Raw genomic sequence first — 25561 nt, forward strand, 5'->3', positions numbered from 1 at the left:
TTGCTGTTTTCTCTCCCAACCGCTCAGCTCGTCACTGATACTCCCATCCACCTACCTACAAACCTATTACCCACCGTTCACCATAATCCATGAATCATCCACCCACCCGTCATCTCCCTACCCATGAATCTATTCACAAACCATCCGTTATCATCCATCTCCCTACCCATCCATTACTCATCCTTCACCCAAATCCAGACATTCATCTGACTGTCCACCTTCCTCACTTAACCCATCCCCATGTTACTGCCATCATTCATCCATCCCCTCATCTATGTCCCCATCCATTATCTGTCTTTGACTCTCTTCCCATCCATCCATCCGTCCACCCATCCGCCTGCCCATCCGTCCACCCATCCATTCAGCCGTCCACCCACCCACCCGTCCATCTGTCCACCCAACCACCTATCAATCCACCCATCCACCCATCCACCCAACCACCTATCAACCCACCCAACCACCCATCCATCCATCCATCTGTCCACCCGTCCACCCATCCATCCACCCATCTACCCACTCCTCCATTCATCCATCCATCTACTCATCCATCCATCCGCCCATCCGTCCATCCATTCTGTCCCATCTGTCTCTCTCTCTCCTTCCATTTAGCAGCTATGCTCTGTAATTTGGTACTATGACAAGGAAGGTCTTAGGTCTTGAAAACCAGATATAAATAATGAACTTTTTCTACCCTTAGAGCTCTAAGGGAGGAGTGTGATGGAATGAAAACCAAATGAAACTGTATCCAAAGCTCTACAAGGGCAGCAAGCCCAGCAGGGTGCTGTGGGACCCAGAGGGAAGAAAACCCACTAAATCCCTGAAGCTACTAGGGAAGGTTTCAGAGGAGGTGATGTTTGACTAGGACATTGAAGGATGAATAGGAGTTGGTTGTAGAGAAAATGAATGGGTAGGGGTTGGAAGTGCATGTCGGGAGGGGAGAAGACAGGGGCCAGGCCGAGGAGCTGCATGTGCAGAAGTGAGGATCCAGAGGCCTCCAGGGAGCGGAAGGTGTTTAGGGGGCTGGGATGCTGGAGGCGGAATAAAGAACGTCTGCAGCTGACGCCTCGGAGGTACAGAGGGGCCAGGTCGGGAGGCTCTATTCTGTGGATGTGGGGCCACTGAGGGTATGAGGAGGGGAATTGGGCTCTGGAGTGATCAGAGTGGCAGTGGGTGGTAAAGGGCAGGCCCGAGAGGTGGAGGCTCTTGGTACCGGGGAGCAGGGGTCAGAGGGGCAGAGACTGGCCCCAGGGGAGCGGGGGTCCTGGCAGGGAAGCGGATGGGTGACCTCGGCCTCAGGGGAGCCCTGGGGCCCAGTTAGAGCTGCCGGGTCCTAGAGAGGATTTTGCTGGCGGGACAGGTGGCTGGCAAAGGATGCGCTCGTGGGGCCGCGAGGCATTAGCAGACCTGCTGCCAGCGGCCCAGGCCAGGGTTGGGCAGCAAGACCCAGGCCGCCAAAAAAAAAAAAGACCCAGGCCGCCCCCAGCTGCAGCTTGTGGCCCCGGGCAGGACCAGGTCCCGAGGTCTCCCAGGCTGGGCCCCGGATTCCAGGGGCGGGGAGTGCACACGGGGCCGCGGGCCAGGCCCCCATCAGTGTGCGGGCGCCTCTGACTCCCCTCCGGGACATGTCATCCGCCCAACAGCAGGGCCTCCATGCCGGGCCCACCCCAGAGGCTGGGCTGAAGGTGGGCTCGAGCATCCTGGGGCTGCCCGAGGGGCTCCCACTGCCCCCTCAGGGAATGGGCGGCTACAGTACAGTTTCTTTGGTGGCCTGGGGTGGAAGGGCAGCCTCCCCATCCCCCTCTGCGTGTTCTTGCCCTCTGACCTCCGGCTGCCCCTCCGTCACTCCCACCCGCTGTCTAGCCCAGGGGGCCGTCCAGCTGTGGAGCGGTGGTCCCCGAGCAGCCCCGGGCCCTGCAGCTTCAGTGGCCCACCTGGCCCAGGGTCCCGAAGACACGGTCTGGGGAGGGCCGGGTGCATCCCGGTGGGACCTCATGGCCAGGCGGGGGCAGAGGGGTGCAGGGAGACCTGGGGGCCAAGCTTGGTGCCTGCCCTGCAGGATGCCTTTGTGCAGACTCGGCCAATAGCCCGGCCAGGCAGCGGTGTGCAGGGCCCAGGGCAGGGGCTTTGGAGGTTGGGTCCTGCCCCCCCCACCTCCCCCCCCAGCTGCTGCGTGAGGCTGGGTGAGTCTCCAACTCCCGGGAGCCTCAGCGGCCTTCTGTCAATGGGTCCAACCTGCCCCCTCCTGGGGGTGGGGGACATTGGGGCGCTGGTCCGGGGTGGGGGGCATGTCTCCCTGGCAGCACCTGCATCGCTCTGCGCCAGGTTCTCTCTCCGCTCACTGCCCCCGGAAGGAGCTCTTCTCTCAGAAGCACCCGGGGCGGGGGGTAGCCCGGCTTTAGGGAAGATGCCCTGCGGGACCCGGGGCCGCACTGCACCCCGCATGGAACCTGCTTCAAATTCCCTTTTCCCGTTTCTTCTCGCCAGGGCTTCTGTGTCCCACCGCCCGCCCGTGGAATGCTTGTCCCCGTTGTCCCTCGGGCGTCTGTGCAGGAGACCCCAGGGTCCCAGGCGCCCGCTCCTCCTCCCCTCCCCTCCCGGCTCTCTCTGTGGCTCCTCCCACACGTCTGGGTGCCTCCAAAACCCAGGACCCAAGCTCTAGAGGAGGCAGTGGCAGCCTGCCACTCCTGGGGTGCGGCCAGGCTTGGCTTTGGGTTTCCACAAGCCGGGAAAGCAGGTTCAGGCCAGAACACCCGTGGAGGGTGGGGCTTTTGGGCCACAATGGGCGCTCCCGGGCCCAGAACACCCAGAGGAGGGGCCTGAGGCGCGACGGGGCCCCATGATGGCTGGAAAGCACGGCCCAGGCCTGTGGTGTCGGGCAGGATCCTGTGTGGGCCGGGGGTCGGCCCGCGCTGGCTAGGCGTCCGGGTACCTCCTCTGTCCTTGGGTACGATGTCTGCTGAGGAGGCCAGGTGCCCATGGCGCGATTGGGGTGCATGGGGGCTGGCTTCAGGCCGGCCAGCGGGACATGGGCCCAGTGGGGTGTCAGGGAAACTGCTGGAAGGTTCTGCAGACAGTGGTTTTGAGAGCAACACAGATGCATATGCCTGGCAAGTGGAAGTGCCTTCCTCCTCCATTCCCTAGTAGCGTGTGGGGGTGAGGAGGGCAGCGGGGAGCATGTGGTGCCGAGGACGCCGTGTGAAGACTGCCTCGCCCAAGAAGGTGGCCCGCTCGGACCCCCTCACCATCTTTCAGGCTTCCCGGCTCAGGACTCCGGCAGGCGGCCTAAGGTGTCCAGGTCCCAATCCCCGGGCCCTGCGGATATGTCCTTGCGCCGCAGACGGGCTTTGCGGATGGGATGCAGTCAAGGGCTGGCAGGGGGGATTATCCTGGATGATCCTGAGGGGCCAGCATGACCACCAGGGTCCGGTGAGAGGGACGGAGAAGAGTGAGGTCAGACAGAAGGGGTAAGGACAGGACGAGGAGCGAGACAAAGATTTGAAGATGCCGGTTGCGGCTCAAAGGCGGGACAAGGGACCGGGCTCACAGACTGGGACGTGGGGGCCCCGATGCCTCCAGAGGATGGCAGCCCTGCAGACCCGCGTCAGGCTCTGCTCTCAGGAGCCGGAAGGGACTGAGCTGGTGCCGTGTTGGGCCGTGGAAGCTGCGTCAGGTATCGGCCCCAACCGGCAGCTAACCCTACGTCCACTTGGGACGGGCATTTCCCAGGAGACAGGTCCTGGGGTCTCCGTCGTTAGCCACGCGGCACGGAATGCACCACACACGTCCACTCGAGCTACCCCTTGACATATTTAGAGAAGTCTGTGGGTGCCCTGGGGGCCGGGCCCTGGGATGGAGCCGAAGACACTGGGGCGAATCAGGCACGGTCTCCACAGCCATGGGCAGCCTTGCACACGACTGACCACACGCGGGGGCGATACCTGTGGCGTGAACAGGGGTTGGGAGGACACGGAAGGGCCACCTTGCCAGCTCGGGTTGGGCCTGCTGCCACCTGGTTCAGGAGGCTCATCACTGAGGTGCAGGAAGAGAAACCCACGGCATGAAGGAGGGTCGTGTTTCAATGCCAAGGGCACCTGGGACAAGAGTAGCGATAATTTTCCATGAGAAGACTGCCAGGCCCACGTGGGATGCCCAGGTGGGATGTCCAGGTGCGATGTCCAGGTGGAATGCGCAGGTGGGACATCCAGGTGAGATGTCCAAGTGGGAAGTCCAGGTGGGATGCACAGGTGGGATGTCCAGGTGGGATGCGCAGGTGGGTGTCCAGGTGAGACGTCCAGGTGGGAAGCGCAGGTGGGATGTGCAGGTGAGATATCCAGGTGGGATGTCCAGGTGGGATGCACAGGTGGGACGTCCAGGTGAGATGTCCAGGTGGGATGCACAGGTGGGATGTCCAGGTGGGATGCACAGGTGGGACGTCCAGGTGAGATGTCCAGGTGGGATGTGCAGGTGAGATGCACAGGTGGAATGTCCAGGTGGGGTGTGCAGGTGGGATGTCCAGGTGGGGTGCATTGGTGAAGCAGATGTGATGGTCAGAGCCCCGAGATTACGAGGACTGTCCAGACTCCCGCGGGCTGTAGCAACGTCCCAGCAGCTGGGAATGTAGGGGATAATTGAGATCTCAGAGGGCGAATCTCTGTGTAAACCTATTTTATGGCTTATGCACGGTACCCTGGCTACAGACGGGGCACTCGGGGGGAAGGGAAGCTGGGAGCATCGGAAGCCGTGGGGACTTCCAGACGGGAGGACAAGGTGACAAGTCTCATCCGACAAACCATGACACGTGTCTCCACTCTGACCGCATAGGAAGCAGGTGTTGGTTCTGCTGGTGGCAGTGTGCTTTCAGGGGGAGACAGAAGCTTGTAGACCGGAAAGAGGCTGGGGAGGTTCCAGAGAGGCGGCCTAGGAAGGCCTGGGCCGGGCGGGGGCCGGGGGCCAGGTGGGGGCCGGGTGGGGGCTGGGTGGGGGGCTGTGGATGGCAGAGGAGGAGGGCGGGGGGCTGCGGATGGAGAGGAGGCCTCAGCGGCTGGGAAGCTGGGCTAAAACCCGTTTGGCGGGATTCTGGGCAGAATGAGCAGACACCCAGGGCGGGGCAGCAAGAATCTGATCAGATACTGAGGGTGATCAGATATCAAGGTGGGGGGTTCCCACTGGGCTGACTCAGGGAGACTTGCTGCAACTGGGCAGTGCAGGGGCAGGTGGACTGGTGCAGGTAGACAGGGGCAGGTAGGGGCAAGTAGGGGCAGGTGGACAGGGGCAGGTGGACAGGGACAGGTGGACAGGGGCAGGTAGACAGGGGCAGGTAGGGGCAGGTGGACAAGGGCAGTGCAGGCCCAGGGCCTCAGGGCTCAGGGGAGCCTGACTGACACCTGGTAGAGGACATGGCCTGTCAGGGCCCAGCCTGATGCTCCTGCCCAGAGCAGCCCTGGGTTGGGGCCCGTAACCTTCTCCGTAGGTGGGAGTTGGGGGAGGGACGGGCCGAGCCTGGTCACCCTGGGCAGCTGGGAAGGAGGAGACACCTGGAGCCTTCGTGCTACTCCGACACCCAGCGTTCCAGGGCAGGGAGAAAGGAGGGCTCCTGTGGGCGGGAGCAGGAGCAGTCTGCACCCTCCTGGCCTGCCGGGGTTTGCTCTTCACCCATTCACACGGCAGGGAGCGCCCCACGTGCGTGCCTGTGCCCGAGGACACTCACCATGTTGCCGTGTGTCTTCCCAGGGGCACCCGTGCCAGCGCTTCCCCTGTCGTGTGTTTGGCAAAGGGTTTTGGTTGTGCATCCGTGCTTCTCTTGATTTGGTTAACGAGCAGTTCTGAGGTGTGCCCCAAAATCAAATGTGATTCCTCCTTCCTCGGAAGTCAGGGCGGGCGGGGAAGGGGCGCCAACGGTTAATGCTCACCAGAGCTAGGAACCCCGACCTTGTCAGATGCCAGGAGTTCCCGGCAAACATGGCACGAGCGCTCTGCAGCAGTGGAAAGCCGCCTTCAGAGAGCTGCTGCTGTTCGTTCACGATGCGGCAGATGAGGTTCAGCGCCCTGACATCTCGTGACTGTGACTGCATTGCTCCTTGGCGGCTGAGTCGGGATTCGAACTCAGATCTCTCCGACTTTGGAGGCCATGCTTGAGCACCTGTCTCCACACAGCAGGGCCTGAGGACAGAAGCCGTGTGTTGTGGCGCTCTCTGGGGATCTGCGGGGGTGGGGGGGTGCGGCTGGGGCCTCGGGCCCGAGCAAAGCACGGAGCAGGGAGACGTGGGCCTCAGTGACCCCGTGCTGGGCAGGCATGATGCCCAGGAGGCTGGGAGGCTGACTGGGGCCCCTCCAGTTGTCACAGCTCTGGGTTCAGCCCCAGGCTAGCTCTAACCTGCTATCACAGAACTTGTTTGGGGCCGTGATGAGATCTGGGAAGGTGAAGGTGGGCACAGGCGATGAGCCGTGAGAACAATAAAGGAAACAGACGTTCAGTTGCAACATGAATTCCGAAACACTGGGAAACACTAATCATAAGGAGAGTGAGAATTAAGATCAACAATGAGGAGAGGAATTCATTGCTGAGGAAATGGAAATATGAGAAAATAAGAGGATGAATTAAGCATTTCTGAGACCTCCACAGAGTTGACAGCAGTGCAAAAATAACAAGAAATGGTAAAATAGGGCAGCCCAGGTGCCTCAGCAGTTTAGCACCACCTTCAGCCCAGGGCGTGATCCTGGGGTCTCAGGATCAAGTCCTGCATCGGGCTCCCTGCGTGGAGCCTGCTTCTCCCTCTGCCTGTGTCTCTGCCTCTGATACTACATGAGGATGCTTATCCTCTGACAGCCACGCCACGTGTGAGTGTCGTCACACTTTAATATTTTGCCCCGTTTGATAAATAAAAAGATAGTATTGTGTTTTTTTAAATTTATTTATTCATGAGAGAGAGAGAGGCAGAGGGAGTTGCATTTAGAGTTTTCCTCTATTTTCATAAAAAACGGGAAAGGAAATAGAACATGTGAGCAGTGGACAGATGCTGCTGTCCACCCCGGGGGCCCTCACTGTGGCTTGGCCTTGCCACGCAGGCTCCCCACATCCCCCCGCAGTGTAAGCGAGGGCCGTGTCCCAGGCGGGTGGCTCGAGCGTGGGACACGTGGAAGGGCATGACGGCTTGGTTTCCAGAGTACCTGTTGCTGAAACAGCCGCTGACCTGTTGCGTGCCAGTCAGCCAGCAGACGTGTGGTCACCTGGAGGTGACTGAGGGGTGGCCTCGCCCAGGGAGCTCTCGGCCGCGGCGGGAATCAGGCAGCCGCACGTTTGCAGGCGGTGACAGAGGCTCCGCGCCCTCGGTGGCGGGAGCAGCGTCCTTTGGACCCGCCCAGGCTCGTGGCTCCTGCTGTATTTCGGGGTCGTGTGCAGGTTCCAACATCGTGGAACCTCGTTTCACAGACATGTTAGCTGGTCTTTAGCTTCAGAACAGCTGCCCCCCCCCCCCCCGCATCTACCTGGGAAGCCTCTCCTGGAGCCGCCTCTCACCTGCAGGCTGCCCCCCGCCTGGGGTCCCCGGGCCTCCTGCTCCTCTCCTGGGGCACCGGTGCCTTCCAGAGGGCACTGCCCCTACTAGGTCTCTGCCTTGCGGTGAGTCCTGCGGGGGGCGGGGGGGCAGTAGCAGGCACAGGCCTGGGGCAGGGGCAGCCTGGGACGGGCAGGGGCGGGACCGGGAGCCTGGAGGTCACCGCCTGTAGCTGGGAGTCAAGTGCTCTTTCCTGTTTGCACCCTCGGAGCTCCCCGTGCCTGGCACCCTGCTCCCCTTACTCCTCCAGCTCTTCCCAGCACCTTCCCCAGGCACCTGCTTGCAGGGGTGCAGGCAGCGTGCCATTGCACACTGTCCGTGCTGTTGGCCAGGGGGGCCCAGGTGCCGCAGCTCTGGGGGGGTCCTTACTGGCTGTGCTGGGACACGTCACCTCCATTCACAGAGTCTGTTTCCTCCCCCCGTGAAACAGGGGTAATGATGTCAGCATCCAGGACCACGTGAAGAGTAAGTGAGGGAGTCGGTGAGCGCTGGGCACATGGCAGACAATTGGCAGAGGAGACGGAGGGTCCCTGCCCAGGCCTGAGTCCCGGAGGGGGCGGCCCGGCCGCAGGCCCTCGACTGTGGCCTTGCTACGGGCAGGGGGACACAGGGGCCCAGGGAGTGTGGAGGCCTTGCCCCAGGAGGGCCCCGAGGTCCGCGCCTGGGTTCTGCATCACTGTTTTCCTGAGCTACCCCTTCTGAACCTTATTATTACTTTTTCTTAGTTGTTTGGTGCGGTGTCCTTCAGATGCTCGCTCAGGGAGTGGGGGCCGTGGCCTCTGGGATAAAGGCAAGCTGTTCCCTTATTCTCCTGCTAGGACGTTCCTTCTGCTGGGGAGCGGGGGGAGGGGGATGGCGGGCAGTGGGGGGCTCCTGGCTCCGTGCTGGCCAGCGCACCAAGTCCTTACCAAGGTCTGGGCGGCAGCAGTGGCGCCAGTCCGACAGTCATGAGGCGGCCGTGGGACTGAATCATGGGGACCCCGACTCACCACCGCTATCCCCAGACACAATCGCATCGGGTTACCTTTCATGGCCTGGAGAGTAGGAGCCCCCTGAATCGTGAGACATGGGTTTTGGTGGGCACGGGGAGGTGCACCTGCTCTGCGTGAGCGGCCAGGACGGGCTCTCGGGGTGATTCCAGCTGAAGGATTCACGGAGGGGCCGTGGGCCTCGGGGCAGCAGCAGGCCGGGGGCCTGGGAACCGCCGCGGGCTTGTGGGCTCTGGCCTCCCCCACCGAACAGCAGGCAGCAGGGGGAGCACAGCGGCGGCGGCACCCGGAGGAGTGGGGGGCACGGCTGCCCAGAGGCTGAGCGTCAGCACATCCAGCCCAGCAATGCTCCCCAGGGGCCAGGCCTGGCTGCCGCCCACCCAACCCCCAAACAATAGAACTAGCGTTGCTCTTTGGGGCTCGTCTCTAAGCCTGCGGCGGACCTTCCTACCGGACCCCACGTGCATGTGTGGGGGAGTATGACAACTGACCAGACAGACACAGCTAAATGAGCAAACAGGGGATTTAAAAGAAAAATAAATCTTAAAAGAGACGACGAGTTCATCAAATCCATCAAACAAGAACAAGCAATTTTATTTTAAGAATGAAAATAAAGGGACACCTGGGTGGCTCAGCAGTTTAGCACCTGCCTTCAACCCAGGGCGTGACCCCAGGGTCCCGGGATGGAGTCCCGCGTCGGGCTCCCTGCATGGGGCCTGCCTCTCCCTCTGCCTGGGTCTCTGCCTCTCTCTCTGTGTCTCGCATGAATAAATAATAAATTATTTTTTAAAAAAGAATGAAAATAAAATTGGGCTTCCCTGGGTGGCTGCTCGATCTCGATCAGTTGAGTGTCCGACTCTTGATCTCAGCTTGGGTCTTGGTCTCAGGGTCCCGAGTTCAAGTCCCATGTTGGGCTCCATGCTGGGTGTGGAGCCTACCAAATAAATAAATAAATAAATAAATAAATTAATTAATTAATCAAATAACGAGGTTTTGGCAATGAAAAATGGTTGTTAGAATGCGTTAAAAAAACTAAAGGGATGAGATTACTAGGCACAGTCACCCAAGTGGAGAGGGAGTTAGTGACCCCAAAGGACCCAGTGCGAGCATCACTGAAGGGCTTTCGGCTATTACGGCAACCTGAAATGGAGAATCTAAATAACTTCAATTTTAGGGGAAGTGATGAAAGAGAAATGTGTTAGGAATGAAAATAATAATCCTCCTTTTTTGAAAAGGAAAACATGAAATCAGAAATACGATTTTTTTTTTTTTTTAGAAGAATCACATTTAATGAAAGGGAAACCATGAAGCGAATCACTTGGACCTAAAAATGCTTGATTTATTCAGGTACCGCATTGTGAGTTCCCGTCTCCGGGCTACTATGAAAATAGGAAGGATACGATATATTCACGACTCTGTGAACTAAGACAGATTCAATTTGCTGACAAGTCCGATCGATGTCAGGGTCTCAAGTAAAAAGGAATTTTATTCTGCTTTGACTTGATCATATGATGTTTCCTGACGTTCCATACAAAGACACAACGACGGTCTTGGTTTCGAAGATAGGGTCGTCGCGTCGTCGTTCTCTGGAGCACGTCCTCACTCCTCAGGGGTGTGATTTCTTGCCTTATGAACGTGTCTGAGCATCCAGGCTTTGGAAGCATGTTTTCTTCGATTTTCTGAGTCAGGGGCACTGGCAGCGGAGACCGTGGTGCTCACACGTCGTGTGGCATCAACCACGCCAGCCGTGCCTGGAGCGTCGCACTGTGTCTTAGGACCACCCGTGACCCCACCGTGATCTCAAATAAAAGTCTCCGTTAAAACCTGTGCTTCTGAGCATTTCCGTGCATCAGCTCAGAATCTGGCTGTCTTTGGTGTTGAGGTGCTCCTTCCGTATGGGGGGGGGGAATATAAATCATCGCTCGAGCACCTTGTGCTCTGCTCGCCCGCACCCCCCACAGCGTCAGGGGAGCACGGTCCCGGCCCCACTGAGGCCGGTGGCAGCTCCGAGCTGCTCCTCGCCCCTTGACACCCTGCTCAGCCCTGCGGCTCGCGTGGCCGATGCCCGTGCATGGCACGACGGGTAGAACAGGGTGGGCTCTTCACCTAAGGCACGCGACACTGCTGGATATCTCCCCTAAGCACCCGCCGGCACCCAACCGTGGCCCTGTCCTTGGGAGCCAAGCTCTGTGTCCAGCATCCAGCACACACAGAACTCAAAAATATTTATTAATGACCGTGGATGGTTTGAATGGATCCTGGGAGGCCCCAGGAGGTCCCACGAGGTCCCAGGAGGTCCCAGGAGGTCCCTGGGACAGGGACAAGGACCGGGGCAGTGGAGACCAGCAGTGTAGGCAGGGCGGCTTCCGTGTTTCTCTCTCGTCTTCCACGGGGGCAGCGGCGCGCTGGGCTGTGAGGCCCTGGGTAGGAGGGCACAGGGCGCAGGCCTCGGATGGTGCCCCTTGGTCCTGACTGCTTACTCTCTGCAGAGGAAGGAGGATGTGGTCTTCGGGCCTCAGCTTCCAGCCTAGATCCTGCTGGGGGAACGGAGCTGTGGGGACAGGTGGCGACTGTGCGCCCCGGCTCCCTCCTCCCTGGCTCCCTCCTCACCCTGGCTCCCTCCTCCCAGGCTCCCTCCTCCCTGGCTCCCTCCTCCCTGGCTGCTGGAGATGCCCTGGTTTTCCAGGAGGTGGAGCAGAGGAGCGGAGCGGAGCCCTGGCAGCAGGATGGGGAGGGGCTGGGGCCCAGCCTACCCCTGGGTAGGGGGCCAGAGAGGCCAGCTGCGGGTGGGAGGCAGGAAAGCTGTTGGCTGCCAGCTGCCAGCCCCTTATCTCTGTCTGCGGCAGGGGCAGGTCACGACAGCCCAGCCTCTTTATGGCCTCACAGGGAACAAAGGCAAACAAAGACCAAGTGATCCTTCAGGGTCAGGGCGCCTCCCAACAGCAGATGTGCTTCCTTCTGCAGCCCAGGGCCTCAGGGAAGGCCAGACCCTCGGGGCTTCTGCCCCCACGGCCTCCTTCCGTCAGGCCTTTCTACCTTGGCATCCTCACCAGGTGGTCTTGGCTCCAGTTTATAGATGATGACACTGAGCTCAGGGTGGCGGCCCCCGAGCTTCTCTTGTCTTCGGTGCTGTGGGTGCCCTTTCATTTCTTTCATTTATTCTCTTCTTTAATTATGACCATTATTCTTCTTTAATAGAAAGAAATGAGCTATATTCTTATTGCTTGGGTAAATGCCGTTGCCACCCTCCCCACCCCGGTGATTTCCCGGGGTCGCCACTTTCAGTTCTATTTCTGGTTTGTTCCATGAAGGTGAAAAATCTAATTATGATCAATAATATCATTATTTGAAAATGTATAGACAGACTTACAGAAAAGTAACAAGTGAGTGTAGAGAATATTTTTTAAAAATTCTGAGCCGTTTGAGGGTAAGCTGCAACGAGATGCCCCCCGCCCCTAGACTAGCTTTATCGTGTATTTCTCATAGAGAAGGACATTCTCCTCCTTTTTTTCTTTTCTTTTTTTTTTAAAGGATTTTATTTATTTATTCATGAGAGACACAGAGAGAGGGGCAGAGGCACAGGCAGAGGGAGAAGCAGGCTCCATGCAGGGAGCCCGACGCGGGACTCGATCCCGGATCTCCGGGGCCACGGCCTGAGCTGAAGGCGGCTCTGAGCCTCTGCGCCCCCGGGGCCGCCCCGACACTGTCCTGCTTGAGCAAGAACACAGCCATGTGACTAAGGTGACCACGCGGATACGTGGCTGCCCTGTGCCTCCCCGGCTCCTCCATCGCGGCCCCGGCGTCCTGGCTTCAGCTCTCATGAATCTGGTCTCTATCCTGGAACGGTTCTCCTGTCCTCTGGACTTTCACGCCCGGACATGTTCCGAGACTACAGGCCCGTCTGGTGGCTGCTCGGGATGGGGTCCACCTTTGACAGAAACACGGTGAAAGCCCCGAGGGTTCGTCTTGCCCCCTCTCCCGGGTCCATAAGCTCAATGTGTTGCGTTGGTGATGGGGGTTGCTTTGATCATGGTCATTAGGGTGGTGTCTTCCTGGCTCCTCCGCCAAAAAGTAAATAATTTTTCCCTTTGTGATTAATGACTATTTTATGGCGAGATGTACGGGAGCTGTGTAAACATCCTGTTGGTTTTTTTTTTTTTAATTTTTATTTATTTATGATAGTCACAGAGAGAGAGAGAGAGTGTGAGAGAGGCAGAGACACACACAGACAGAGGGAGAAGCAGGCTCCATGCACCGGGAGCCCGACGTGGGATTCGATCCCGGGTCTCCAGGATCGCGCCCTGGGCCAAAGGCAGGCGCCAAACCCCTGCGCCACCCAGGGATCCCAAACATCCTGTTGTTCATCAAACTTTCACCTCATTCATTCAGTTGTTTATATTGGAGGCGACTCGCGGGTTTCTATTTTATTCAGCAGGGCCATTATCTGTTACTCTCCTTATTTACTGTAATACTCACGTTGTCCTAGATTTGGCCGGTTAGGGTCCCCTCCTGCTGGATTCTGGATGTTTTTAAACAAGCCCCATTGTTCTTAGGGCGGCCTGTTACTTTCTGGCCTCGGAAGATCATTGAGGTGCATGTCCTGCGCTCCCGGTCCCTTGGATTCTTTCCGGAGGCATCTAGAAGCCGAGTATGGGAGCCAGGGGTGCTCATTATGCTCGGCGTCCCTACCCCAGGCCTCTCCCAGTGGGCAGGTAAGGAGAGGCACGCGTGGGGATCTCACAACTGTGTTGATGTGCAATTGAACGAACCCCTTAACTTACAACCCGGCTATGTCCCCACCGTGCCTTAGAAATAACGTAAATCGAAAATGCATTTAATACCCTAACCTATGGAACCTCATGGCTGAGCTGAGCTTCACCAGGCTTGGACAGCTCCTGTCAATCTACGGTTGGGCCCCGTCACGGCGCAGAAAGCCTAGTTCGTGATAAAGTGGTGACTGTTACGCGACTTACTGGACGCTGTACGGAAGACGGTGCAAACCGAGCAGCTGCGCGGGTACCGGGGGCCGGGCCTCGGGATCGCGTCGCGAGGGAGGACACTCCTGCGTCTTGCCAGCCCCAGGGACGATCAAATCCAGAACTGCTATTGGTACCGAATGTGTTCGGCGTTCACACGCGTGGAGTCGAAGTTCGTGTCAGGCAGATGCCGCAGGTGAGGCCCATGTGTCTACGGAAAGCCTGCGCCCATGCAACACCTTCGCTGTGACGGGGACCCCGGGCTCGTTCTGCTGTTTTCCCCTCTGGGTTTGTAAGAACCTCCTCCACGGGCGAGGGGCCTGGCGGCGTCACGGTCCGCACATGAGCCGTGGGGCGGGCAGCACCCTCCCCTCTCGGCCGCCCAGCCCGTCCATGTCCCTGCACTGGGCTCCGACAGGGCTTCCCGCCCCCACCTGGGCCCTCTCTCTGCCCTGCTGTGACACCCTGTGCCCCCCCCGCCGGGTGCTGTCCTCGAGTGCTTGGCTCTGGGCCCCTAGACCCCTCCCCTGCTGGGTGCGGCCCCCATGTGGTCCCGCACAGCTCCTCTCCTCCCCGGCTCCCTGTCCTCGGCCTCCAGCATCTGCAACCCTGGCCTCCCCTTCACGGGACACCCCCTGCTCAGCTCTACTGATGGCTCCAGGACTGCATTGTCCCCTGAACCGCGGAGGCCCTGGGAAAAAACTTTGGGTACAGATGTGGATATTCAGGAGGGGAGGGGGTGGAAGCTGAGCCGCAGAAGTGCTCCAAAGAGTTTTATTTTGAGCAGCACCCAGGAGATCTTTCCAACCCACATCTCTGGGGAAGTTTATTGTTCAGAATCCCTTTCCCGGGCACCGTTCTGCGGACAATCACCCAGAGCCATGCTCGGCCGTTGTGCTGGGCTCCTCTGCACCTGGGGAGGCTGCGTGATCCCCTGCTGCCCGCGCTCCCTCTCCCAGGGCCCTGGTTGATGGCAGGAGCCCCAGGAGCCCAGAAGTGGAAGGAGAGAAGTCGGGACGCTTCTGTCCCACCTCCCTTGTCTCCATGCTCAGCCCTGGAGGTCGTGCAGGCCTCAACCGTAGCGGCTCACTGGGGGCCCGTCCTGCACAGGCCCCGGCTCTGCTGACAGGATTCCCCCCTTGCTCCGCTACCAGTAGGGTGGTGGCTGCTTCCCCCATCTCTGGGGGCCTCATCCCATTACCCCTGCCCACACCCCTGGGTTGCTCTTCAGCTAATGTCTCTTCATTGGACTCTCTGGGGTAGGATTCCGCTTCCCTGCCCCATCTGTGACCCATGTGCTACCTTTCATTTTCTTGCTCCTCCCTTCCTGGAAATTCTATTAATTGGATAAGGGATCATTTGCACTAATCATCTATGTCTCCTGTTTTTGCTCTTAGGTTTTCCATCTTTTTGTGTTTTCGCTCCACATTATGAGACATTTCCCTCCTTTGCCCTCCGCCCCCCGCCGCCATCCCTTCCAATAAAATGCTTTTCAACTTCAGCAATCATATATTTAATGCTCAAGGCTTCTTTCCTGCTTTTGAGGTCTCTTGTTTCCTAGCAATCTGCTCTTGTTTTACGAATCCAGCAGCTTCGTTAATCTCTCTCACGCACATGTATGATCTCTTAAAGTTCTGCTCTCCTCCCCGAGCTACTTCAGCTTTACGTGGGGTCGGTCATCTGTCACCTGTCTCCTTGGTGCTGCTGATTTCCTAAGCATGTGGGACTCTCTGGTTCTCTGTTCCTAAGAATGAGAGACCAAGCTGATTTTCCTGGAAAGCTAACATGGCTTTCTTTTGCTCTGCATCTTCCAGGAGCAAAGCAGGCCAGCTGCCCGGGAGCTCTCTGTGGGGGGAACACACTCACAGCTTCCCTTTAGAATGAGCATGAGGGGGAGTGGGACATCTCCCGGGGGCTGGTTGTAAGGGCTCCGTCTGTAAGAATGCGTCCCAAGTGGACGACGAGCTCAGGGAGGCCAGGCGACAGGAGCAACATCTGCACAAACCTGGCGACGTGGATCGCAGGGAGAGTCCCTAGCAGCGTAGAGCCTGAGTGGAGAAGGCGTCTGGGGAGACCCCTGGAAGGGTTTAAGGAGAAACAGACTGACTGAGCCTGGGCATGGCCTGTGAGGACTGTAGGACTACCTCAGGTGGGAGCGTGGGTCTGGGGAGCTTTCGGACTAGAGCTGCTGGCGACGGCCCGTGAGCCTGCGGCGCGGGGTGGCACCTGGGAAGGACAACAGCAGCCACGGGGCCAGGCCCGTTTCCCCACTGGGGGCCTCTGGCATCTCGGCTCTTGCTGCTCACAGCAGCCCTCAGGCGCCGCCTTACGTTCTTAGCTCCATTCCGCGCAAGAGAACGTGCAGCCGGGGAGTTGGCGCCTGCACCCGGCTCTCAACCACCCGCCCCCCTGGCTCTCGAGGTGGTGACAGCACCAGTGACACGGGCTTGGTTTCAAAGGGCAGCCCCCTGCCCGCAAGAGGCCTGCTGGGGCACATCGGTCCTTCCTGACACAGCCTTCCTGGCAGCCCTGGGGGAGCCTGAGCGACCAGGAGCCCAGGTGTCTGAGGGATTAGGGTCTGCATTTAGCTCCAAAGTGATTCACATGCAACAGGCTGAGGGGGGGGGGGGGGGGGGGATGGGGGGATGGGGGGGGGGTGTTGTCCATCGCGAGGCTGTTTGTCGCGGAGGCTCCAGGTCTAGGAGGCCAGACAAAAGGCCTCCCCTCTCACGGTGCAGGGCCTCCCCGACCTGGCTCGTGGCCCCAGACTGGGGGGGGGCGGGGGGGGAGCACGGTGCCCAGTTTCTAGCTCGGCCTCCGCTTTCTTGGGGCCGCTCCGGCCGCTCCTGCGCTGCTGCCGCCAGAGGGTGCTGTCTGCCTCCCTGGCGGAGGCCAGGCCGGGGAGGGCGCCTGCGGGGCTCTGGGTCCGCAGGGAGGCGCTCCCTCCGGGGCTCAGGGCTGGGGGCTGGGGGGGGGGCGGGGCGCTGCGGTGCTGCAGCAGCTCCGACTTTGCCCGAAGATCGCAGCCTGGCCCTCTGCAACGTGGGCCACGGGCGAGTCGCTCCACTTCTCTGGGTCTCAGTTTTTTCTCACTGAGAAATGGGATGAGGGCACTTGGCCAGGGCGCGAGGGTGGAGGGAGAGCAGGTGCTTCTCCCACTGCCTGAGAGCAGGGCTGGGCTGCCTGAACCATCCGGCTGTTGTGGCTCCACGCGGGTCTTCAGCCCCTGGGCTTAGGGCCCAGACTCCTGAGGCCTGGGCAGGGTCTCGGCCGAGGGCTGCGGCGACCTCCCCGAAGGACCCAGCAGCCAGGCCCCGAGGCAGCACAGCTGCCCCACGAGGAGGTGGCGAGCGGACAACAGGTGTTGGTAGAGCCCCCGGCGGCGGCGGAGCGGCTTCCAGACAGAAGACATTGTCCACTCTAGGCTCCAGGAAGCCACAGTTCTGATCAAGGTTAACTGCGTGGCCTTCCTCCCTGGTCAGATGCTGCCTCTGTGCGTGGACCCCTGGACCGGTGCTTGGGCCTTGGGGGCAGAGGAGCACCTGGGGCCCTGGGGGTGGGGAATGGGTACACAAGGGGTTCGGGTTCGGGTGCCACCTGCCTCTGCCGCGGAGCCTGGGAGGCTGCGGATGTGCTCCACAGCAGAGGGTCCCCAGGGCCCTGGGAGCAGAGGCTCGGGCCTGCAGGCCACCCAGGGCTGCTCGGCTGCCACCTCGGGGCAGTGGCTCAATCTTGGAGTCTCTCGGCTTCTTCAGTGAAGCAGGAGTAAAAATGCCTTCGCCTGGGAGCTGCTGTGATGATCCGATAAGGCGAGAGGGTAGAGCCGCAGATGCCATAAACCGCAGCTGCCCCTGCAGCTCCAGGCCCCTTCCCCAGCGAGTGGCAGCCCCGGGGTCACGGGGGCGCGGGGGGCACCTGGAGCTCACCTGTCCCCGCAGCATCTCACTCCTCGGGGCTCACTTTCTTCCCCCGTTTGCCTTCCCTCCCGGGACCGGGACCGAGGCGCCGCGAGGCCCACAGCGCATCCCGCCACGAGCTCAGGAGCCGCCCATTTCACGGAGGGGGACGCCGAGGCCCAGGCGGGGAGCAGCGCAGTCCCGGGGGCGCCCTGCGGGGTCCCGGGGGGGGCGGGGAGTCCGCGAGCGGGGCCGGAGCTCTGGGTGGGGGCCGGGCGTCCCGGGGCGGCGCGGGCGGGGACGGAGGCGGAGGCGGGGCGGGCGGAGGCGGAGGCGGGGGCGGGGGCGGCGGGGCTGCGCGCAGAGGGCGCCGGCGGCGGAGCGGGTAGGCGGGCCCCTGGGTGCCGGGCGGGGGCCGGGGTGGCGGGGGCGCGGGGAGGGGGAGGGGAGGGGGAGGGGAGGGGAGGGACGAGGTGGTCGGAGCGCGGGGCCTGGGGAGGGGCGGGGCGGGGCGGGTATGGGGGCGCGGAGCCTCCTGGCCCGCCGGGGTCGCGGAGCCCTGGGACCTGGGGAGGGGAGGGGAGGGGCGGGGGAGCGGGCCGGGGTGGTCGGAGCGGGGGCCTGGGGCGGGGCGGGGCGGGTAAGGGGGCGCGGAGCCTCGTGGCCCGGCCGGTTGCAGAGCCCTGGGACCTGGGGAGACCGGGGCGGGAGGGGAGGGGTGGTGGGAGGGGGCGCCCCAGCCCCGACGGCCCTTCCCAGCAGCTCCCCTGGCCGGTTGCTCTGATGTGTCGTGGTCCTTGGTCTCCCTGGGACGGTGGGGGCCAGGCCGCGGGGAGGCACCAGGGCTCAGGGGCCCCGCGGGTCCCCACAGCTATCAGCACCTGCAGAGTCAGGGTCGCACCAGGAGGCCTCACGGGGCATCTCGGGGCAGGTGGGGAGCCGGTCTCGGTGTGAGGGGGGCAGGGGGTGGTTTCTGTGGTCTCTGTGGCCTCTGGCCCCAGCTCAGGGATGTGACCTCCCTGGGCCAGGAGGGACCTGCCTGCACGGGCATCTCTAGCTCCATGGCAGTGGCAGTCGGGCCTCCTCCTGGGGGCCCTCGCTCTGCTGCTGCCCAGGAGCCTAGGGAGCCTCCAAGGTTCCAGGTGGCGCCAGTCAGGAGACGACTGTACGAGTGTCACTGTGTTAGGGACCTGGAGCCCAGGCCTGCCTGGGGAGGCGGAGGGCCTGCGGAGGAGGCTCCGGGAGCTGCCTGGAGGTGGGGTTCTGAGCCGGCAAACTGGGACCACAGGGCAGAGCACTCCACCTGGCCGAGACAGGGTCCCCAGGGGACCTGAGCCACCTGCCAGCGCCCCTGGGCACCCCCTGGACCCCTGGGCTCCGTCAGGCTTTGGCAGGGACCTTGGGAACTCATCTTCCACCTGCCCCTGCCCCAGTCCCCACACATCAGTCAGCTTGTGTCCTGCCTCCGCTTCCCCTCTCAACACCAGTGTGGCAGGGCCCAGGGCGGGACCTCAGAGTCAGGGTGTGGGGCTCCCACTAGCTGTGGGACCTCAAGGTCCTTGCTCTAACTGGGTGTTGCCCTCCCGGAGGGTGTGCTTGGATCAGTGCTCGCTGGGGCATCAGGCGCCCAGAGCGCAGTGAAGGCTGCTGTCCCTTCTGTTCCCGGGGGTGAGGCGACCCTCCATCCTCCAAGACTCGGCTCCTGCATGCCCTCCCTGGCCTGCGCGTCCAGTCCCCTCCCTGCGCCTCTGGCTGCACCGTCCCCACATGCATCTCCTGGGACGTCCAGGGACCAGACTCCAGAGTCTCGCCTGCCCGTCTTCAGGCTGGCAGCCACTGCCCTCTCCTTAGCGCCCCTGGACCCCCCAGCATCCTGAGGCCTCACCTATGGATGGGGCAGTGAGTGAGGGCAGCGTGGGGCCTGGCACGGTGCCTTACAGGCTGGCTGCGGGCCTGTGGATGGCGTGGTCTTCGGCGCAGAGATGCAAGCGGTGGGAGCGTGGGCTTGGCAGCCCTGGGGGAGGGGGTACTGTGCCAGGGTCAGGCGGAGGGCGCCGCAGAGGGGCTGGTGCCCTTGTGGGGCTGGGCACGGGCCAGAGGATTGGAGTAGGTGCCTGATGCCCACTCTGTGCCCTCCCGTACGACCGCCTGAGGAGGCTCTGGGTGAGAGCCGGAGCCGGGCACTCCTCCCGGGGAAGTGCGCGGGATCCTGCAGCTGGGGTGGGTGGGCTGCGGCAGGACAGAAGGGAGCTGACGTCCCACGAGCCCCTCCACTGTGCCAGGCTGGTCTTGTTGTCGCGTGGGTAGCTCGGCTCCCCGGGGGGTGGCACGGAGAGCTCCTGAACCGGTCCCGGTCTGTCCAGTTGTGCGATCCGTCCAAGGGACTAAGATGGAGACTGAACCTGAAAGGGTGGAGGGGAGGGAGAGCTCCAGGGCCTGCGCTCAGACCCTCTCTGCCCGCTTCCTCCCCTGACCCAGGAGGGAACCAGGCCATCCTGTGGGATAAGAATCGCTCCCCGGCCCCTCCCACAGCCAAGGGGACGGAGGCTTAGTGACTTTCCCGAAGCCAGAATTTGAACCCAGGACGAGCTCACGGCCTGCAGCCTCCCCGGGATCGGAGAGGTCTCTCTGCTGTTGCCCCAGATGCCAAGGGCGGCTCTCCCTGTGCAACAAAAGATACTGTTCCGAGCCCGGGGACAGGGGCCTGCACCTGCTCTTGAGGGAAAGAGCCCAGCAGCAGGTGGCCCACTCCTCCCCCCCATGTGCTCCCACTCCGACCATTCCATCTTCCCTTCCCTTCCGTCCCCTTCCCTTCCCAGGAGAGCTGGCACGAGCGTGGGGAGGTGCAGAAGGAGAGGGACAGAGAATCTCAAGCAGACTCACTGCTGAGCAGGAGCGGGACGTGGGGCTCGATCCCAGGACCCCGGGGTCACACCCTGAGCCGGGGGCAGAGGCTCCGCCACGGAGCCCCCAGGCGCCCTCACTCTGACTGTTCGTGACCCTGACCCCGTAAGTCCCCACGGTGGAGTCGGGCTGGATGGTGACGGCCCCCCCAGGCGCTGGTGGCATCTAAGTCTTACCTGTTCCCGCCCTGGTTCTGCTCGGGTGCCGCGCCGGGGTCCTGTGTCCTCCCAGCAGGTCCTGTACCAGAAATGCAGCTTTCCTGCGGACCCGGGGCTCTTGGATTCGGGTCCGTGCCACCTGGCCCCTGGGGTGCACTCCTGGAAGTCCTTGGCCCTTGTGCACACAGGGCCTTTCCGGGCTGGGGGCTTGTGGGGCTTCCCCCGGGGGCCCCCAGCCTGTGCAGGCGCATGCAGGGGCCCGCTGGCCACTGGGCTCCGTCCTGGTCCCCACCGTGGCTTTCCCGCCTGGTGTCCCCCAGCCCCGGTGCTTTGAAATCGGCCCTTGATCATGAGGGACGCGTATGGGGTCACAGATGGGCTTGACGGGCAGGCACAGGCAGGGGAGGGACGGCGTGCCCGCAACCCGGTCTTTGCACACCTGACGGCCTTCCCTTTGCCGTGTGCCCCTGAGAAACAAGGCTGGCAGCCGGGTTGGGCCTGGGACCAGGGGGTGTCGAGCTCTGAGGTTGGGTTTTACCCCAAAGGGCCAGCGGTGCAGAAAGACTCGAGCCCGCGGTGGCGCCTGCTGCCGTCTTGGTGTAGATCAGATGTGACCAGAGGATTGCTGCCCGGTACTCGGCACACAAAACTCTAGTTTCCTTGTCATTAAACAGCCCGGAAGCCTGAGGTCGGAGGGCACTCGTATGACAGATCGTGGCGTCAGACCCGGGTTTGCCACCGAGCCCTGTTCCCCATTAGCTGTGTGACTGTGGGCAAGTGGCTTGACGCGTCTGAGCCTTGGGGTCTCCAGGTCCCAGCAGCCGGGGGACGGTGGCGGCCATGAGCCTCTCTACCTGGCCCCCGCTTCTCTCTGGATTCTGGTAGGAGGCACGATCCCTAAATACCATTTGTTTGCTTTGTAGGCATCGTCACTGACCCTTCTGGAATCTTCTCGCGTGCACCATGAACATCTCTCACTTCCTGGCCTTGCTGCTCCCAGGATCCCCGCAGGGTCAGAACAGGAGCAAATTGAAGGGCGTTCCCTACAACTTCTCTGACCACTGCCAGGATTCTGTGGACCTGATGGTCTTCATTGTCACCTCGTACAGCATCGAGACTGTTGTAGGCATCCTGGGCAACCTCTGCCTGATATGTGTGACCATCAGGCAGAAGGAGAAAGCCAACGTGACCAGCCTGCTCATCGCCAACCTGGCTTTCTCCGACTTCCTCATGTGCCTCATCTGCCAGCCGCTCACGGCCGTATACACCATCATGGACTACTGGGTGTTCGGAGAGGCCCTTTGCAAGGTGTCAGCGTTCATCCAGTGTATGTCGGTGACGGTCTCCATCCTCTCACTTGTGCTCGTGGCCCTGGAGAGGCATCAGCTCATTATCAACCCGACTGGCTGGAAGCCCAGCATCTCCCAGGCCTACCTGGGGATTGTGGTCATCTGGCTCACCGCCTGCTTGCTCTCCCTGCCCTTCCTGGTCAACAGCGTCCTTGAGAATGTCTTTCACAGGAACCACTCCAAGGCCGTGGAGTTTCTGGCGGACAAGCTGGTCTGTACGGAGTCGTGGCCGCGGCACCACCACCGTATCGTCTACACCACCTCGCTGCTGCTCTTCCAGTACTGCATGCCGTTGGCCTTCATCCTGGTCTGCTACGCGCGTGTCTATCGGCACCTGCGGAAGCGGAAGCGGGTATTCCGCAAGGGCACCTACAACTCGCGGGCTTGGCAGATGAAGCGGATCAACGGGATCCTTGTGGCCATGGTGGTTGCCTTCGCCGTGCTCTGGCTGCCCCTGCACGTGTTCAACAGCCTGGAGGACTGGTACCACGAGGCCATCCCCATCTGCTACGGCAACCTCATCTTCCTGGTGTGTCATCTGCTTGCCATGGCCTCGACCTGTGTCAACCCTTTCATCTATGGCTTTCTTAACACCAACTTCAAGAAGGAGGTCAAGGCCCTGGTGCTGACGTGTCAGCAGAGCGCCCCCGTGGATGAGTCTGAGCACATGCCCCTGTCCACGGTGCACACGGAGGTCTCCAAAGGGTCTCTGAGGTTCAGTGGCAGGTCTAACCCCATTTAGCCAATGGGGCCGGGGCCTCTCCCTGCCATGTCTGTCGCCGAGCCTCTGCACCCAGCTACATGGGCCGGTCGCATCCTTACCGGCACCGCTTCTGGCATTCTGGCGGCACTCCGTTATTCCTGGCTTTCTGGAGCCCGGAGGGGCCAGCAACGGTTTTGCAACCATTTGCGTTGTGAAGCTTGCCATTCAGACGGTCCAGCCGTCTGTTCCTGGGAGAATTCCGAGTCGCATTCTGCAGGTCGCAGTAGGCCTTACAGCCTGCGCAGGTGCCAGGCCAGAGATGCTCTGCGTGTAGTGGCAGATTTCATTCTAACTCACAAACAGACGCTCAGCCTGGGGGCCCAAGGGTTTCGCCTCTGCCAGCAGGACTGTGAGGTCCCTGTGGGGCGAGGGAAGGAGCCCATGGGGTCACAGCTCTGGACCTCGGTCAACCCCTCTCCTCCGGGAGAGGTGATGCTGGTGGGCAGGCTTCGTAGGCCGTGAGGACGTCTCTGACGACAAGATAGAGGCATTACTGTTCCATGATGGGCACATCCTGAGGCAGAGCATGGACCCCGGTCACCTTGGGTCCTCACGCTCCTCTACAGGGGAAAGTCGGCCCCGGGCAGCAGGATTCCAGGATTCACACTCCCTCCACCTTTCTCTTTCACGGCCTCTGCCACCGTATGTGGAAACGGGCCTACATGTATCTCCCCTTGATAAGGCACCCTGGGGGGCATCTGCACTGTCACAGAGCTTGTGCTCCATCCCGAGGACAGGCCCTGCTGCAGGGACAGGGCCCCTGCCGGTGAACGTGGCACATGCGCCCCTGCCGAGTGCTCAGCTGAGCACAGGTGCGTGGCGGCCCGGTCCAGCACGGGCAGGGCTCTCTGACCTGCCCTTCCTGGCCAACAGGACTTCTCTCGACAAGGCCGCAAGCCCAGGACTCTGTGACCCTCACGGCGTTGACCACTGCCAGGCCGATAGCGCTCAAGGCTGGGACCCCGGCCTCCTTCATTGCACGCTCTGACCACTAAGCTGACTTGCTCTGGGCAATGTGCACGGTCATCCCAAAGCCTCACCAAGCCTTCCGTAGGGGTAGGGGCCGGGGGTTCCTTATTGTGGCTTAATGGGATGCTGGCCGAAAGGAGTAGGGGTCCCCCTTCCTCCAGCCCACTGGGGGCAATGGAGGAAGGGCTACACTGACCATGACTGTCTCCCCCACGGAGGTCATGCCCCAGTCCTCGCTGCTGGGCCAGATCCGAGGACTTGTTGTCATGCAGACCCGTCAGGCAGGCCAGGATCGCATCTGGGCCACTTGTGGCGGGACCCCGGGCTGGCTCTTGCCCTGCAGACCCACCCACGCTCTGGCACAGCGGCCGTGGCTAGACCCACCGTGGCCTGGGGGCCTGGAGGAGTCTCACTTGGAGGCTGACCAAGACCTTGTGCAGCCGACACCCAAGACCAGTGCTCTTGGAGCCACTAGCTCCCTTCCTGGAGCTGTTTGTTTCACCCCAGCCTTTGCTCACATCTCTCATTACGTTCCTCTGTTGACCTTTACCCTGGCTTTTGGGATAGATTTTGAGCCAGCCTATTGGGCACAGCTTGTGGTTGTCCTCTGGTGCCATCGGCTGCTGGCTGCTCCCCGTAAGCCCCTGCCAGCCAAGCCCAGGCCCTGGGCTCATCCCGGCAAGATGTCGTTCTCCAGGCCTCCCAAAGAATTTGGGGGCTTCAGGCCCCTGCAGAGCCTGTGCCATTGTCTGGAGTCGTTGCCTCATTGCCTATTGCAGTGGGGGTGCTTGGGATAAGGATGCTTTAGGGTGCCTATGTGCTTGAGGACAGGGGAACCAGGCTGGGCATCTGGCATTAGGACTTGGGGTTGTTGGTGAAAACTTTGTTGAGCATCTTCTGTGTTCCCCTCGCCTTGCTCAGGTTGGCACAACCTGCCCGGATGGCTCTTTGCGCTCCCAGGTCCTCATGGCCCTTGGAGTTGTCTGGTTCCCCAGCCCCCTAGGACTTTGTTGCTCAAACTATGCTCAGCAGACCAGCAGCCTCAGTATCACCTGGCGCTTGTGGCCATGCAGGATCTCGGTTCCCACGTGAGGCCTATGCGGCCAGAATCCTCAGGTGATTAACATCTCCAAGTCAACGGTGCACACGTTTGAGGGTGAGAAGCTCTGCTCCATCCACGGTGGGATCTCGACGAGGGCCCTGGGAACCCTAGCTCTGGAGATGGGCTTACGGTGGTGCTGCCGAAGAGGTGGCTCGTTGGCCGCACTTGTTTGTCTCTTCTCCATCTGCACGCGGACGTAATTCTTGTGACGCCTTCTCATTCCTTCAATAAATATTTGCTGAATGACCAGGCTGTGCAGTTACGTCCTTAGTGAATGTGCCCCTCAGATTTCACTGAAAACTGTCACCAGCGGTCTTCCACGATGCTGTGTGTCATTTTTGAGAGCAGATTAAGGATTTAGCAAATGTGCCAGTAAAGCTGCTACCTCCCTCGGGGCAATAGGGCTCCTGGCTCCCAGCTGACGGGCGCGTCCCTGTCCCTGGTCCGGTGATGGGAACAGCCCATCTTCCCCGGAGCCCTGGGGCTCGGGCTGGAGCCACCCACCCACAGAGACCCCCTGGGGACCCTTGGAGCAAAGCATTATGGAACCTGGAGGTGGGAGCATAAATCCTGCCTTACTCCTGCCCTGCCTTTTTCCAGGAATGACATTGGCTCGTTTTTCCCCCATTATAAAGTTAATCACGTTCATTCTTAAACATACCCCAAAACATGCAATAACAAAATAGAAAAAGGGAAATCGTGTCCTGCTACCCAGTGACACTCATTGTTTACATTTTGTGAGTTATTTCTTTAGTTTTTGTATATAGTGTTAGTTTTATTGGAAAAATACGGTTGAACTCCTACTGTAAGTGTGTGCATATTTATGCACGATATTGAGATATATTTTAATATTTTCTTTTGCTTGACCTTGTAAGAATTTTCATTCATTCAACAGATATGTC

At 60.9% G+C, this 25561-nt stretch overlaps 1 protein-coding gene across 1 annotated transcript; it reads left to right on the top strand.

Moving 5' to 3' along the window:
* Positions 1–17755: 17755 nt before the first annotated feature.
* LOC112928475 (neuropeptide Y receptor type 4-2) lies at positions 17756–24908 on the top strand. The gene is made up of 2 exons (XM_072756460.1): positions 17756–17799; positions 21400–24908. The coding sequence occupies exon 2, from the start codon at positions 21440–21442 to the stop codon at positions 22565–22567; it is 1128 nt and encodes a 375-aa protein (XP_072612561.1). The 5' UTR covers positions 17756–17799; positions 21400–21439; the 3' UTR covers positions 22568–24908.
* Positions 24909–25561: the final 653 nt, after the last annotated feature.

Source organism: Vulpes vulpes, chromosome 4 (genome assembly GCF_048418805.1).
Source record: "Vulpes vulpes isolate BD-2025 chromosome 4, VulVul3, whole genome shotgun sequence".
Lineage (NCBI taxonomy): Eukaryota > Metazoa > Chordata > Mammalia > Carnivora > Canidae > Vulpes > Vulpes vulpes.